We start from the raw sequence: 14,943 nt of genomic DNA, 5'->3' as shown, positions 1-14,943 counted from the left end.
GTAGATGGTGTAACATGAGCTAGGTGGGAGGGAAGAGGGTGTTTGTGTACGGCAGCTGGGTCATGTTGCCTGGGCCGCCCGGCGGGCAGGAGGGTTTACCCCGAGCTACCAGCACGGTGGTCCTTCCCAGTGATCAACCCCCCCCCCCCCCCCATCTCTCTCTCTCTCTCTCTCTCTCTCTCTCTCTCTCTCTCTCTCTCTCTCTCTCTCTCTCTCTCTCTCTCTCTACCCGCACGCTACCCAACGCTTCATGCTGTTTTAGACTCATACATCCTGTCTCAGGCTCGTATAACCTGTCTCGTGGTCATATAGTCTTATGCTACTCGTATAACGTTGATACCGTGTACACAGACAGCCATGAACACACACACACACACACACACACACACACATATTCATATATATATATATATATATATATATATATATATATATATATATTTTTTCATACTATTCGCCATTTCCCGCGACAGCGAGGTAGCGTTAAGAACAGAGGACTGGGCCTTTGAGGGAATATCCTCACCTGGCCCCCTTCTCTGTTCCTTCTTTTGGAAAATTAAAAAAGAAAGATTAAAAAAACGAGAGGGGAGGATTTCCAGCCCCTCGCTCCCTTCCCTTTTAGTCGCCTTCTACGACACGCAGGGAATACGTGAGAAGTATTCTTTCTCCCCTATCCCCAGGGATAAAATATATATATATATATATATATATATATATATATATATATATATATATATATATATATATATATATATATATTTTTTTTTTTTTTTTTGCTTTGTCGCTGTCTCCCGCGTTTGCGAGGTAGCGCAAGCAAACAGACGAAAGAAATGGCCCAACCCACCCCCATATATACATACACGTCCACACACGTAAATATACATACCTACACAGCTTTCCATGGTTTACCCCAGACGCTTCACATGCCCTGATTCCATCCACTGACAGCACGTCAACCGCGATATACCACATCGCTCCAATTCACTCTATTCCTTGCCCTCCTTTCACCCTCCTGCATGTTCAGGCCCCACTCAATTGCATTTTTTCCCTGCAAAAATCGTGTGATGTCTCCATGGTTATTTAATTTGTTTATGGATGGGGTTGTTAGGGAGGTGAATGCAAGAGTTTTGGAAAGAGGGGCAAGTATGAAGTCTGTTGGGGATGAGAGAGCTTGGGAAGTGAGTCAGTTGTTGTTCGCTGATGATACAGCGCTGGTGGCTGATTCATGTGAGAAACTGCAGAAGCTGGTGACTGAGTTTGGTAAAGTGTGTGAAAGAAGAAAGTTAAGAGTAAATATGAATAAGAGCAAGGTTATTAGGTACAGTAGGGTTGAGGGTCAAGTCAATTGGGAGGTGAGTTTGAATGGAGAAAAACTGGAGGAAGTGAAGTGTTTTAGATATCTGGGAGTGGATCAGGCAGCGGATGGAACCATGGAAGCGGAAGTTGATCATAGGGGGAGAGGGGGCGAAAATTCTGGGAGCCTTGAAGAATGTGTGGAAGTCGATAACATTATCTCGGAAAGCAAAAATGGGTATGTTTGAAGGAATAGTGGTTCCAACAATGTTGTATGGTTGCGAGGCGTGGGCTATGGATAGAGTTGTGCGCAGGAGGATGGATGTGCTGGAAATGAGATGTTTGAGGACAATGTGTGGTGTGAGGTGGTTTGATCGAGTAAGTAACGTAAGGGTAAGAGAGATGTGTGGAAATAAAAAGAGCGTGGTTGAGAGAGCAGAAGAGGGTGTTTTGAAATGGTTCGGGCACATGGAGAGAATGAGTGAGGAAAGATTGACCAAGAGAATATATGTGTCGGAGGTGGAGGGAACGAGGAGAAGAGGGAGACCAAATTGGAGGTGGAAAGATGGAGTGAAAAAGATTTTGTGTGATCGGGGCCTGAACATGCAGGAGGGTGAAAGGAGGGCAAGGAATAGAGTGAATTGGAGCGATGTGGTATACCGGGGTTGACGTGCTGTCAGTGGATTGAATCAAGGCATGTGAAGCGTCTGGGGTAAACCATGGAAAGCTGTGTAGGTATGTATATTTGCGTGTGTGGACGTATGTATATACATGTGTATGGGGGTGGGTTGGGCTATTTCTTTCGTCTGTTTCCTTGCGCTACCTCGCAAACGCGGGAGACAGTGACAAAGCAAAAAAAAAAAAAAAAAGAAAATATATATATATATATATCAGATTGGGGAAGAGCAGTGCGGTTTCAGAAGTGGTAGAGGATGTGTGGATCAGGTGTTTGCTTTGAAGAATGTATGTGAGAAATACTTAGAAAAGCAAATGGATTTGTATGTAGCATTTATGGATCTGGAGAAGGCATATGATAGAGTTGATAGAGATGCTCTGTGGAAGGTATTAAGAATATATGGTGTGGGAGGCAAGTTGTTAGAAGCAGTGAAAAGTTTTTATCGAGGATGTAAGGCATGTGTACGTGTAGGAAGAGAGGAAAGTGATTGGTTCTCAGTGAATGTAGGTTTGCGGCAGGGGTGTGTGATGTCTCCATGGTTGTTTAATTTGTTTATGGATGGGGTTGTTAGGGAGGTAAATGCAAGAGTCCTGGAAAGAGGGGCAAGTATGAAGTCTGTTGGGGATGAGAGAGCTTGGGAAGTGAGTCAGTTGTTGTTCGCTGATGATACAGCGCTGGTGGCTGATTCATGTGAGAAACTGCAGAAGCTGGTGACTGAGTTTGGTAAAGTGTGTGGAAGAAGAAAGTTAAGAGTAAATGTGAATATGAGCAAGGTTATTAGGTACAGTAGGGGTGAGGGTCAAGTCAATTGGGAGGTGAGTTTGAATGGAGAAAAACTGGAGGAAGTGAAGTGTTTTAGATATCTGGGAGTGGATCTGTCAGCGGATGGAACCATGGAAGCGGAAGTGGATCATAGGGTGGGGGAGGGGGCGAAAATTTTGGGAGCCTTGAAAAATGTGTGGAAGTCGAGAACATTATCTCGGAAAGCAAAAGTGGGTATGTTTGAAGGAATAGTGGTTCCAACAATGTTGTATGGTTGCGAGGCGTGGGCTGTGGATAGAGATGTGCGCAGGAGGATGGATGTGCTGGAAATGAGATGTTTGAGGACAATGTGTGGTGTGATGTGGTTTGAGCGAGTGAGTAACGTAAGGGTAAGAGAGATGTGTGGAAATAAAAAGAGCGTGGTTGAGAGAGCAGAAGAGGGTGTTTTGAAATGGTTTGGGCACATGGAGAGAATGAGTGAGGAAAGATTGACCAAGAGGATATATGTGTCGGAGGTGGAGGGAACGAGGAGAAGAGGGAGACCAAATTGGAGGTGGAAAGATGGAGTGAAAAAGATTTTGTGTGATCGGGGCCTGAACATGCAGGAGGGTGAAAGGAGGGCAAGGAATAGAGTGAATTGGAGCGATGTGGTATACAGGGGTTGACGTGCTGTCAGTGGATTGAATCAAGGCATGTGAAGCGTCTGGGGTAAACCATGGAAAGCTGTGTAGGTATGTATATTTGCGTGTGTGGACGTATGTACATGTGTATGGGGGGGGGGGGTGGGGCCATTTCTTTCGTCTGTTTCCTTGAGCTACCTCGCAAACGCGGGAGACAGCGACAAAGTATAAAAAAAAAAAAAAAAAAAATATATATATATATATATATATATATATATATATATATATATATATATATATATATATATATATATATATATATCCTATGAGTCCACGGGGAAAATGAAACACGAAAAGTTCCCAAGTGCACTTCCGTGTAATAATCACATCATCAGGGGAAAAACAAGAGAGAAATATAACAGTCAGTTGATATACATCGAAGAGACGAAGCTAGGACGCCATTTGGTATACATGTGATTGTCCAAAACATACAACGAGCGTTCATAAACTTATCATTTTACAAATCTTATCAACAATAAAGTTATCTAATTTGTATAGACCATCACTGATATTAAGATTATAATTCTTTGTGTATTTAATAATAGAAGATTCAATGATATTTCTCTTGGTAATAGAGTTAGAGTTAATAACTGAGATGGCGTTACTCCAGTCAATACAATGATCATAGTTTTTAATATGATTAAACAACGCATTTGATTCTTGTCCCGTTCTTATACTATATTTATGTTGCTTAAGTCTAACAGAAAGATCCTTACCAGTCTGACCAACATATTGATTACGCGCAAAATTGTGATCCTTTCCAACATATATATATATATATATATATATATATATATATATATATATATATGGTGAGGTGCCTGAGGATTGGCGGAATGCGTGCATAGTGCCATTGTACAAAGGCAAAGGGGATAAGAGTGAGTGCTCAAATTACAGAGGTATAAGTTTGTTGAATATTCCTGGTAAATTATATGGGAGGGTATTGATTGAGAGGGTGAAGGCATGTACAGAGCATCAGATTGGGGAAGAGCAGTGTGGTTTCAGAAGTGGTAGAGGATGTGTGGATCAGGTGTTTGCTTTGAAGAATGTATGTGAGAAATACTTAGAAAAGCAAATGGATTTGTATGTAGCATTTATGGATCTGGAGAAGGCATATGATAGAGTTGATAGAGATGCTATGTGGAAGGTATTAAGAATATATGGTGTGGGAGGCAAGTTGTTAGAAGCAGTGAGAAGTTTTTATCGACGATGTAAGGCATGTGTACGTGTAGGAAGAGAGGAAAGTGATTGGTTCTCAGTGAATGTAGGTTTGCGGCAGGGGTGTGTGATGTCTCCATGGTTGTTTAATTTGTTTATGGATGGGGTTGTTAGGGAGGTGAATGCAAGAGTTTTGGAAAGAGGGGCAAGTATGAAGTCTGTTGGGGATGAGAGAGCTTGGGAAGTGAGTCAGTTGTTGTTCGCTGATGATACAGCGCTGGTGGCTGATTCATGTGAGAAACTGCAGAAGCTGGTGACTGAGTTTGGTAAAGTGTGTGAAAGAAGAAAGTTAAGAGTAAATGTGAATAAGAGCAAGGTTATTAGGTACAGTAGGGTTGCGGGTCAAGTCAATTGGGAGGTGAGTTTGAATGGAGAAAAACTGGAGGAAGTGAAGTGTTTTAGATATCTGGGAGTGGATCAGGCAGCGGATGGAACCATGGAAGCGGAAGTGGATCATAGGGTGCGGGAGGGGGCGAAAATTCTGGGAGCCTTGAAGAATGTGTGGAAGTCGAGAACATTATCTCGGAAAGCAAAAATGGGTATGTTTGAAGGAATAGTGGTTCCAACAATGTTGTATGGTTGCGAGGCGTGGACTATGGATAGAGTGGTGCGCAGGAGGATGGATGTGCTGGAAATGAGATGTTTGAGGACAGTGTGTGGTGTGAGGTGGTTTGATCGAGTAAGTAACGTAAGGGTGAGAGAGATGTGTGGAAATAAAAAGAGCGTGGTTGAGAGAGCAGAAGAGGGTGTTTTGAAATGGTTTGGGCACATGGAGAGAATGAGTGAGGAAAGATTGACCAAGAGGATATATGTGTCGGAGGTGGAGGGAACGAGGAGAAGAGGGAGACCAAATTGGAGGTGGAAAGATGGAGTGAAAAAGATTTTGTGTGATCGGGGCCTGAACATGCAGGAGGGTGAAAGGAGGGCAAAGAATAGAGTGAATTGGATCGATGTGGTATACCGGGGTTGACGTGCTGTCAGTGGATTGAATCAGGGCATGTGAAGCGTCTGGGGTAAACCATGGAAAGCTGTGTAGGTATGTATATTTGCGTGTGTGGACGTATGTATATACATGTGCATGGGGGTGGGTTGGGCCATTTCTTTCGTCTGTTTCCTTGCGCTACCTCGCAAACGCGGGAGACAGCGACAAAGCAAAAAAAAAAAAAGATATATATATATATATATATATATATATATATATATATATATATATATATATATATATATATATATAGAGAGAGAGAGAGAGAGAGAGAGAGAGAGAGAGAGAGAGAGAGAGAGAGTTGTGCGCAGGAGGATGGATGTGCTGGAAATGAGATGTTTGAGGACAATGTGTGGTGTGAGGTGGTTTGATCGAGTAAGTAACGTAAGGGTAAGAGAGATGTGTGGAAATAAAAAGAGCGTGGTTGAGAGAGCAGAAGAGGGTGTTTTGAAATGGTTTGGGCACATGGAGAGAATGAGTGAGGAAAGATTGACCAAGAGGATATATGTGTCGGAGGTGGAGGGAACGAGGAAAAGTGGGAGACCAAATTGGAGGTGGAAAGATGGAGTGAAAAAGATTTTGTGTGATCGGGGCCTGAACATGCAGGAGGGTGAAAGGAGGGCAAGGAATAGAGTGAATTGGATCGACGTGGTATACCGGGGTTGACGTGCTGTCAGTGGATTGAATCAGGGCATGTGAAGCGTCTGGAGTAAACCATGGAAAGCTGTTTTGGTATGTATATTTGCGTGTGTGGACGTATGTATATACATGTGTGTGGGGGTGGGTTGGGCCATTTCTTTGGTCTGTTTCCTTGCGCTACTTCGCAAACGCGAGAGAAAGCAAAAAATAAAAAAAAAAATATATAAATAAATAAATATATATATATATATATATATATATATATATATATATATATATATATATATATATATATATATATATATATATATATATATGTATATTTATATATATATATATGTATATATATATATATATATATATATATATATATATATATATATATATATATATATATATATATATATATATATATATATATATGTATATATCCCTGGAGATAGGGGAGAAAGAACACTCACTTCCCACGCATTCTCCGCGTGTCCTAGAAGGTGACTAAAAGGGACGGGAGCGGGGGTTAGAAACCCCTCCCCTCCCTGTATTTCAACTTTCTTAAAGGGGAAACAGAACGAGTCATGCAGATAGTGCTCAACCTCCTCGAAGGCTCAGATTGGGGTGTTTAAATGTGTGTAGATGTAACCAAGATGAGAAAAAAGTAGAGATAGGTAGTATGTTTCAGGAAAGGAACCTGGAGCTTTTGGCTTTGAGTGAAACGAAGCTCAAGGGAAAAGGGGAAGTGGTTTGGGAATGTCTTGGGATTAAAGTCGCGGGTTGATGAGAGGACAAGAGCAAAGGAAGGAGTAGCGCTACTCCTGAAGCAGGAGTTGTGGGAGTTTGTGATAGAGTGTAAGAGAGTAAACTGTAGGTTGATATAGGTAAAACTGAAAGTGGATGGAGAGAGATGGGTGATTGTTGGTGCCTATGCACCTGGTCATGAGAAGAAAGATCATGAAACGTAAGTGTTTTGGGAGCAGCTGAGTGAGTGTGTTAGCAGCTTTGATGCACGAGACCGGGTTATAGTGATAGGTGATTTGAATGAAAGGTGAGTAATGAAGCAGTTGAGGGTATAAATGGCGTACATGGAGTGTTCAGTGCTGTAAATGGAAATGCCGAAGAGCTTGTAGATTTGTGTGCTGAGAAAGGTCTGGTGATTGGGAATATCTGGTTTAAAAAGAGAGATATACATATCCAACTCATATACGTACATAAGTATACGTATATGAGTTGGAAAGATGGCCAGAGAGCGTTCTTGGATAACGTGTTAATTGATAGGCGCGTGAAATAGTGGCTTTTAGATGATAATGTACTGAGAGGGGCAACTGGAGGGATGCCTGATCATTATTTTGTGTAGAAGAAAGTGAAGATTTGTAGAGGTTTTCAGAAAAGAAGAGAGAATGTTAACGTGAGGAGAGTGGTGAGAGTAAGTGAGCTTGGAAAGGAGACTTGTGTGAGGAAGTACCATTAGAGCTTGAGTGCAGAATGGAAAAAGGTGAGAGCAAATGACGTAAGGGAAGTGGGGGAGGAATGGGATGTGTTTAGGGAAGCAGTGATGGCTTGCGCAAAAGACGCTTGTTGGCATGAGAAAGGTGGGAGGATGGCAGATTAAAAAGTGTAGTGAGTGGTAGGATGAAGAAATAAGAATGTTAGTGAAAGAGAAGAGGTTGGCATTTGGACAGTTTTTGCAGGGAAATAGTGTAAATGAATGGGAGATGTATAAAAGAATGAGGCAAGAGGTCAAGAGAAAGGTGCAAGAGGTGAAAAAGAGGGCAAATGAGAGTGGGGGTGAGGGAGTATCATCAAGAGAATATAAAGATGTTTTGGAAGGAGGTAAATGAAGTGCGTAAGACAAGAGAACAAATGGGAACATCGGTGAAGGGGGATAATGGGGAGGTAATAACAAGTAGTGGTGAAGTGAGAGGGACATAGAGTGAGTATTTTGAAGGTTTGTTGAATATGTTTGACGATAGAATGGAAGATATAGGGTGTTTTCTTCGAGGTGGTGTGCGAAGTGAGAGTTGGGCAGAATGGTTTGGTAAACAGAGAAGAGGTAGTGAATGCTTTGCGGAAGATGAAAGCCGGCAAGGTGGCGGGTTTGGATGGTATTGCTGTGGAATATACTAAGAAGGAGGGTGACTGTGTTGTTCAGTGGTTGGTAAGGATATTCAGTGTATGTATGGTTCATGGTGAAGTGCATGAAGATTGGCGGACGCATGCATAGTGCCATTGCACAAAGGCAAAGGTGGTAAATGTGTTTAAAGTACAGAGGGATAAGTTTGTTGAGTATTCCTGGGAAATTATATGGGAGGGTATTTGATTGAGAGGGTCAAGATATGTACAGAGCATCAGATTGGGGAACAGCAGTGTGGTTTCAGAAGTGGTAGAGGATGTGTGCATCAGCTGTTTGCTTGTGCGAGTTAGTGCTAGGAAAAGACAGCCAAGGACACATTCGTACACACTCAGAGTCTAGCCGTTATGTGTAATGCACCGAAACCACAGACGCCTTTCCACATCCACGCCACAAAAAGCTATAAGTGGTTTACCCCAGACGCTTCACATCCCCTGGTTCAATTCAGTGACAACAAGTCAATATATATATACATATACATTTATACATATATGTATATATATATATATATATATATATATATATATATATATATATATATATATATATATATATATATATATATTTCTTTTTTTTTTTTTGCTTTGTCGCTGTCTCCCGCGTTTGCGAGGTAGCGCAAGGAAACAGACGAAAGAAATGGCCCAACCCACCCCCATACACATGTATATACATACGTCCACACACGCAAATATACATACCTACACAGCTTTCCATGGTTTACCCCAGACGCTTCAAATGCCCCGATTCAATCCACTGACAGCACGTCAACCCCGGTATACCACATCGCTCCAATTCACTCTATTCCTTGCCCTCCTTTCACCCTCCTGCATGTTCAGGCCCCGATCACACAAAATCTTTTTCACTCCATCTTTCCACCTCCAATTTGGTCTCCCTCTTCTCCTCGTTCCCTCCACCTCCGACACATATATCCTCCTGGTCAATCTTTCCTCACTCATTCTCTCCATGTGCCCAAACCATTTCAAAACACCCTCTTCTGCTCTCTCAATCACGCTCTTTTTATTTCCACACATCTCTCTTACCCTCACGTTACTTACTCGATCAAACCACCTCACACCACACATTGTCCTCAAACATCTCATTTCCAGCACATCCATCCTCCTGCGCACAACTCTATCCATAGCCCACGCCTCGCAACCATACAACATTGTTGGAACCACTATTCCTTCAAACATACCCATTTTTGCTTTCCGAGATAATGTTGTCGACTTCCACACATTCTTCAAGGCCCCCAGGATTTTCGCCCCCTCCCCCACCCTATGATCCACTTCCGCTTCCATGGTTCCATCCGCTGCCAGATCCACTCCCAGATATCTAAAACACTTCACTTCCTCCAGTTTTTCTCCATTCAAACTCACCTCCCAATTGACTTGACCCTCAACCCTACTGTACCTAATAACCTTGCTCTTATTCACATTTACTCTTAACTTTCTTCTTCCACACACTTTACCAAACTCAGTCACCAGCTTCTGCAGTTTCTCACATGAATCAGCCACCAGCACTGTATCATCAGCGAACAACAACTGACTCACTTCCCAAGCTCTCTCATCCCCAACAGATTTCATACTTGCCCCTCTTTCCAAAACTCTTGCATTTACCTCCCTAACAACCCCATCCATAAACAAATTAAACAACCATGGGGACATCACACACCCCTGCCGCAAACCTACATTCACTGAGAACCAATTACTTTCCTCTCTTCCTACACGTACACATGCCTTACATCCTCGATAAAAGCTTTTCACTGCTTCTAACAACTTTCCTCCCACACCATATATTCTTAATACCTTCCACAGAGCATCTCTATCAACTCTATCATATGCCTTCTCCAAATCCATAAATGCTACATACAAATCCATTTGCTTTTCTAAGTATTTCTCACATACATTCTTCAAAACAAACACCTGATCCACACATCCTCTACCACTTCTGAAACCATATATATATATATATATATATATATATATATATATATATATATATATATATATATATATATACATATGATTCATACTTGCTGCATTACTTCATTCCCGTCGCCACCCTGCCACACACGAACTGACAACCCCTTCCCGCTGCATGCACGTGAGGAACAACAAAGGCCACATTCGTTCACATCCGGTCTCTAGCTGTCATGTATAATGCACCGAAACAGCTCCCTTACCATATCCAGGCCCTACAATACTTTCCAGGGTTTACCCCAGACGCTTCACATGCCCTGGTTCAATCCATTGACAGCACGTCAACCCCGGTATCCCACATCGTTCCATTTCACTCTATTCCTTGCACGCCTTTCATCCTCCTGCATGTTCAGGCCCCTATCACTCAAAATCTTTTTCACTCCATCTTTCCACCTTCAATTTGGTCTTCCACTTCTCCTCGTTCCCTCCACCTTTGACACATATATCCTCTTGGTCAATCTTTCCTCACTCATTCTCTCCACGTGACTATACAATTTCAAAACACCCTCTCCTGCTCTCTCAACAACACTCATTTTATCACCACACATCTCTCCTGCCCTTTCATTACTTACTCGATCAAACCACCTCACACCACATGTTGTCCTCAAACATCTCATTTCCAACACATCCACCCTCCTCCGCACAACTCTATCTATAGCCCACGCCTCGCAACCATATATCATTGCTGGAACCACTATTTCTTCAAACATACCCATATTTGCTTTCCGAGATAATGTTGTCGCCTTCCACACATTTTTCAACGCTCCCAAAACTTTCGCCCTCACCTCCGCTTCCATGGTTCCATCCGCTGCTGAATCCACTCCCAGATATCTAAAACACTTCACTTCCTCCAGTTTTTCTCCATTCAAACTTACCTCCCGATTGACTTGTCCCTCAACCCTACTGTACCTAATGACCTTGCTCTTATTCACATTTACTCTCAACTTTCACATACTTTACCAAACTCAGTCACCAGCTTCTACAGTTTCTCACCCGAATCAACCACCAGCGCTGTATCATCAGCGAACAAAAAATGACTCACTTCCCGAGCTCTCTCATCCACAACAGACTGCATACTTGCCCCTCTCTCCAAAACTCTTGCATTCACTTCCCTAACAACCCCATCCAAAAACAAATTAAACAACCATGGAGAAATCACACCCCTGCCGCAAACCGACATTCACTGAGAACCAATCACTTTCCTCGCTTCCTACTTGTACACATGCCTTACATCCTCGGTAAAAACTTTTCATTGCTTCTAACAACTTGCCTCCACACCATTTATTCTTAATACCTTCCATAGAGCGTCTCTATCAACTCTATCATATGCCTTCTCCAGATCCATAAATGCTACATACAAATCCATTTGCTTTTCTAATTATTTCTCACATACATTCTTCAAAGCAAACACCTGATCCACACATCCTTTACCACTTCTGAAATCACACTGCTCTTCCCAATCTGATGCTCTGTACATGCCTTCACCGTCTGAATCAATACCCTTCCATATAATTTCCCAAGAATACTCAACAAACTTATACCTCTGTATTTTGAGCACTCACCTTTATACCCTTTACTATGGCACTATGCATGCACTCCGCCAATCCTAAGGCACCTCACCATGAGTCGTACATACGATCTGTATTCGTGTGTATGACATATTTCATACTTTGTTTACATTATACAGAGATTGTTAACTAAGTTGGTGTCAGCATCATTTAGTATCCTGTAATTATATATCATGTGTTCGATGTACCCTAGACCTCCCTTCCTCTTGGCGGATGTTTTCTTGGCCTCACCCAAGTCCTTTCGTCACCCTTCTATGTCGATGTATTTCACCCACTGTGTGCACTATACTTGCGTCCACCTACCCTATGATATGTGGCCTTCACCCATACTCTCACTGACGTGCTTTGTCTGTGTATATGTAGGCAATAGATTTTCTAGAATTAGAATTAAGATATCAGTAGTTGAGATGAAAAGGCCAGCTGCCAGGCACAGTATGATATTCTCTTGAGCTACGAAAGGTGAATGAGTAAAATGACCGGCGTAATAATCTCTGGTGATCTAAAGCCAAGTAAGCAGTGCACAGAAACATTTGAAAGTTGCGAACAAAGTTCTTGTATTTCTAAGTAATGTATCCTAATTTGTGAAGGGAAATTATTCTTACTCTTTACAAGTAACTGCTGCTACCTAATCTTGAATAGTGTGTCTGATTTTGCTAGCCGACAGTGTCTAGTGGCTATCAGTATCTACTGGATGACTGTCCTCTGGCTGATAAAATCTACTGGCTGACAAATTTATAGGTTGCCAATATCTGCTGCTTGAGTGTCTACAGGGATATATTGTCTGCTGAAAAGCAGTGTCTGCTGGCTGACAGCATCTACATGTGGCTGCTAGCTCAATTGTCTATTAGTTGTCATTTTATGCTGACTGTGTCTGTATGTTGCCGCCACCAACAACTCTCACCGTTCTTATATTCTGCAGATGGCGAGGACAGTCATGAGGACGAGGCCAGGAGTGAGGCGAGTCTGTCGTCGCCCACTGTCCTGGCCGCCTCTCCTGCCATGTCGCCTACCTCAACCTCCGGAGTCACTCCCAGTGAGGAAGATCCTGCCCACACTCCGCCTTGCGTCTCTTCCCATGACACACCTCACGTTTCAGCCCACACTTCGACCCACAGCTCGCCACACCTCAACCCCCATGGTGGTTCCTCATTGCCTACCACCGATATACAGCAGGAAGTGCAGCCAACGCCAATACCGCCTCAGGGTGACCATCGGCACCAGACCACGGAGACCAGCGAGGGTTCTGCGCAGGCCCAGTCCAACCGAAACGCAGCTATGGACCTCCAGAGCACTTCGGAGGCGCGTAAGGAAGTCACGGTAAATTTGGAGGGCATCGATATACTGACAAGGATCTTCCCTGGTGAACGTCGAGGAGTGTTGGAGCTAGTGCTCTCGGGGTGCGGCGGGGACCTCCTGCGAGCCATCGAACACTTTCTCTCTGTGGGAGAGGCCATGCGCCGCCCACCAGTCGGTATCACTGTGCCAAGGGCGGCAGAACATTCTCCACGCCCACACTCACCGCCAAAACCAAGTCTTGGAAGCGCCAAGTCTGCCTTCACACCCCTGACCGGCGGTGGAGTCCCTCCACCAGCCCATCAAAGCTCCTACTTAGGTGCAGCATTGCCCCGCGCCCCTTTATATGGTGGAGACTCACGCTTCGGCCCTCCACTCTTGCCCCTCTCCTATCCCCACCTGTTGCCCCCACTCCTTCCGGTGCTTCCTCCTCTTCCCCTTCATCGACACTACCACCATGACTCCTCTCCTGACCCTTCTGACATACGTGACCCTGACCTTACCCGCTCAAGAGAACACCTGCCGGATTACCCTGTTCGACATGACTTGTTGGGTCGCCCTGACCTGCGTCTCAACCTTGACCTCCGACCTGACCTAAGGCTACGCTCTCCAGCCGCCGACGACAACGCTTAAGTAGGTAAAAGCACCGGTGACGAGTGGAACGCTTCATCACTCGTGTCTTTGGACCAGCTCAAAGGCAGAAATGAATATTGATGTCAGACAATTGCCAGAGATTTTATCTTCAGAAAGTACTGAAATTCTTGACAGGCTTCTTAGCCTTAACTATGAGAACTTGTGAGGCTTCAGGAGAACCAGGGATATCAGCAACACTATTTTGAAGAAATGTTTATATATATATATATATATATATATATATATATATATATATATATATATATATATATATATATATATATATATATATATATATCCCTGGGGATAAGGGAGAAAGAATACTTCCCACGTATTCCCTGCGTGTCGTAGAAGGCGACTAAAAGGGAAGGGAGCGGGGGGGCTGGAAATCCTCCCCTCTCGTTTTTTTTTTAATTTTCCAAAAGAAGGAACAGAGAAGGAGGCCAGGTGAGGATATTCCCTCAAAGGCCCAGTCCTCTGTTCTTAACGCTACCTCGCTATTGCGGGAAATGGTGAATAGTATGAAAGAAAGAAATATATATATATATATATATATATATTTTTTTTTTTTTTTTTGCTTTGTCGCTGTCTCCCGCGTTTGCGAGGTAGCGCAAGGAAACAGACGAAAGAAATGGCCCAACCCACCCCCATACATATGTATATACATACGTCCACACACGCAAATATACATACCTACACAGCTTTCCATGGTTTACCCCAGACGCTTCACATGCCCTGATTCAATCCACTGACAGCACGTCAACCCCGGTATACCACATCGCTCCAATTCACTCTATTCCTTGCCCTCCTTTCACCCTCCTGAATGTTCAGGTCCCGATCACACAAAATCTTTTTCACTCCATCTTTCCACCTCCAATTTGGTCTCCCTCTTCTCCTCGTTCCCTCCACCTCCGACACATATATCCTCTTGGTCAACCTTTCCTCACTCATTCTCTCCATGTGCCCAAACCTTTTCAAAACTCCCTCTTCTGCTCTCTCAACCACGCTCTTTTTATTTCCACACATCTCTCTTACCCTTACGTTACTTACTCGATCAAACCACCTCACACCACACATTGTCCTCAAACATCTCAT

General features: G+C 43.3%; 1 protein-coding gene across 2 annotated transcripts in view; it reads left to right on the top strand.

Annotated features, from left to right (window-relative positions):
* LOC139750163 (doublesex- and mab-3-related transcription factor A2-like) overlaps positions 1-14,033 on the top strand; it is a 204,149-nt gene extending 190,116 nt beyond the window's left edge. For both annotated transcript variants that reach the window (XM_071664508.1, XM_071664509.1), the window contains exon 3: positions 12,842-14,033. In XM_071664508.1, coding sequence (XP_071520609.1) covers positions 12,842-13,848 — 1,007 coding nt within the window. In that variant the 3' untranslated portion in view covers positions 13,849-14,033. The remainder of the gene's footprint in view (positions 1-12,841) is intronic.
* The last annotated feature ends 910 nt before the right edge of the window (positions 14,034-14,943 follow it).

The sequence above is a fragment of the Panulirus ornatus genome, chromosome 9 (assembly GCF_036320965.1).
Source record: "Panulirus ornatus isolate Po-2019 chromosome 9, ASM3632096v1, whole genome shotgun sequence".
NCBI lineage: Eukaryota > Metazoa > Arthropoda > Malacostraca > Decapoda > Palinuridae > Panulirus > Panulirus ornatus.
Note: the sequence above shows the minus strand (reverse complement) of the source record. Positions and strands in the feature narration are given on the sequence as shown.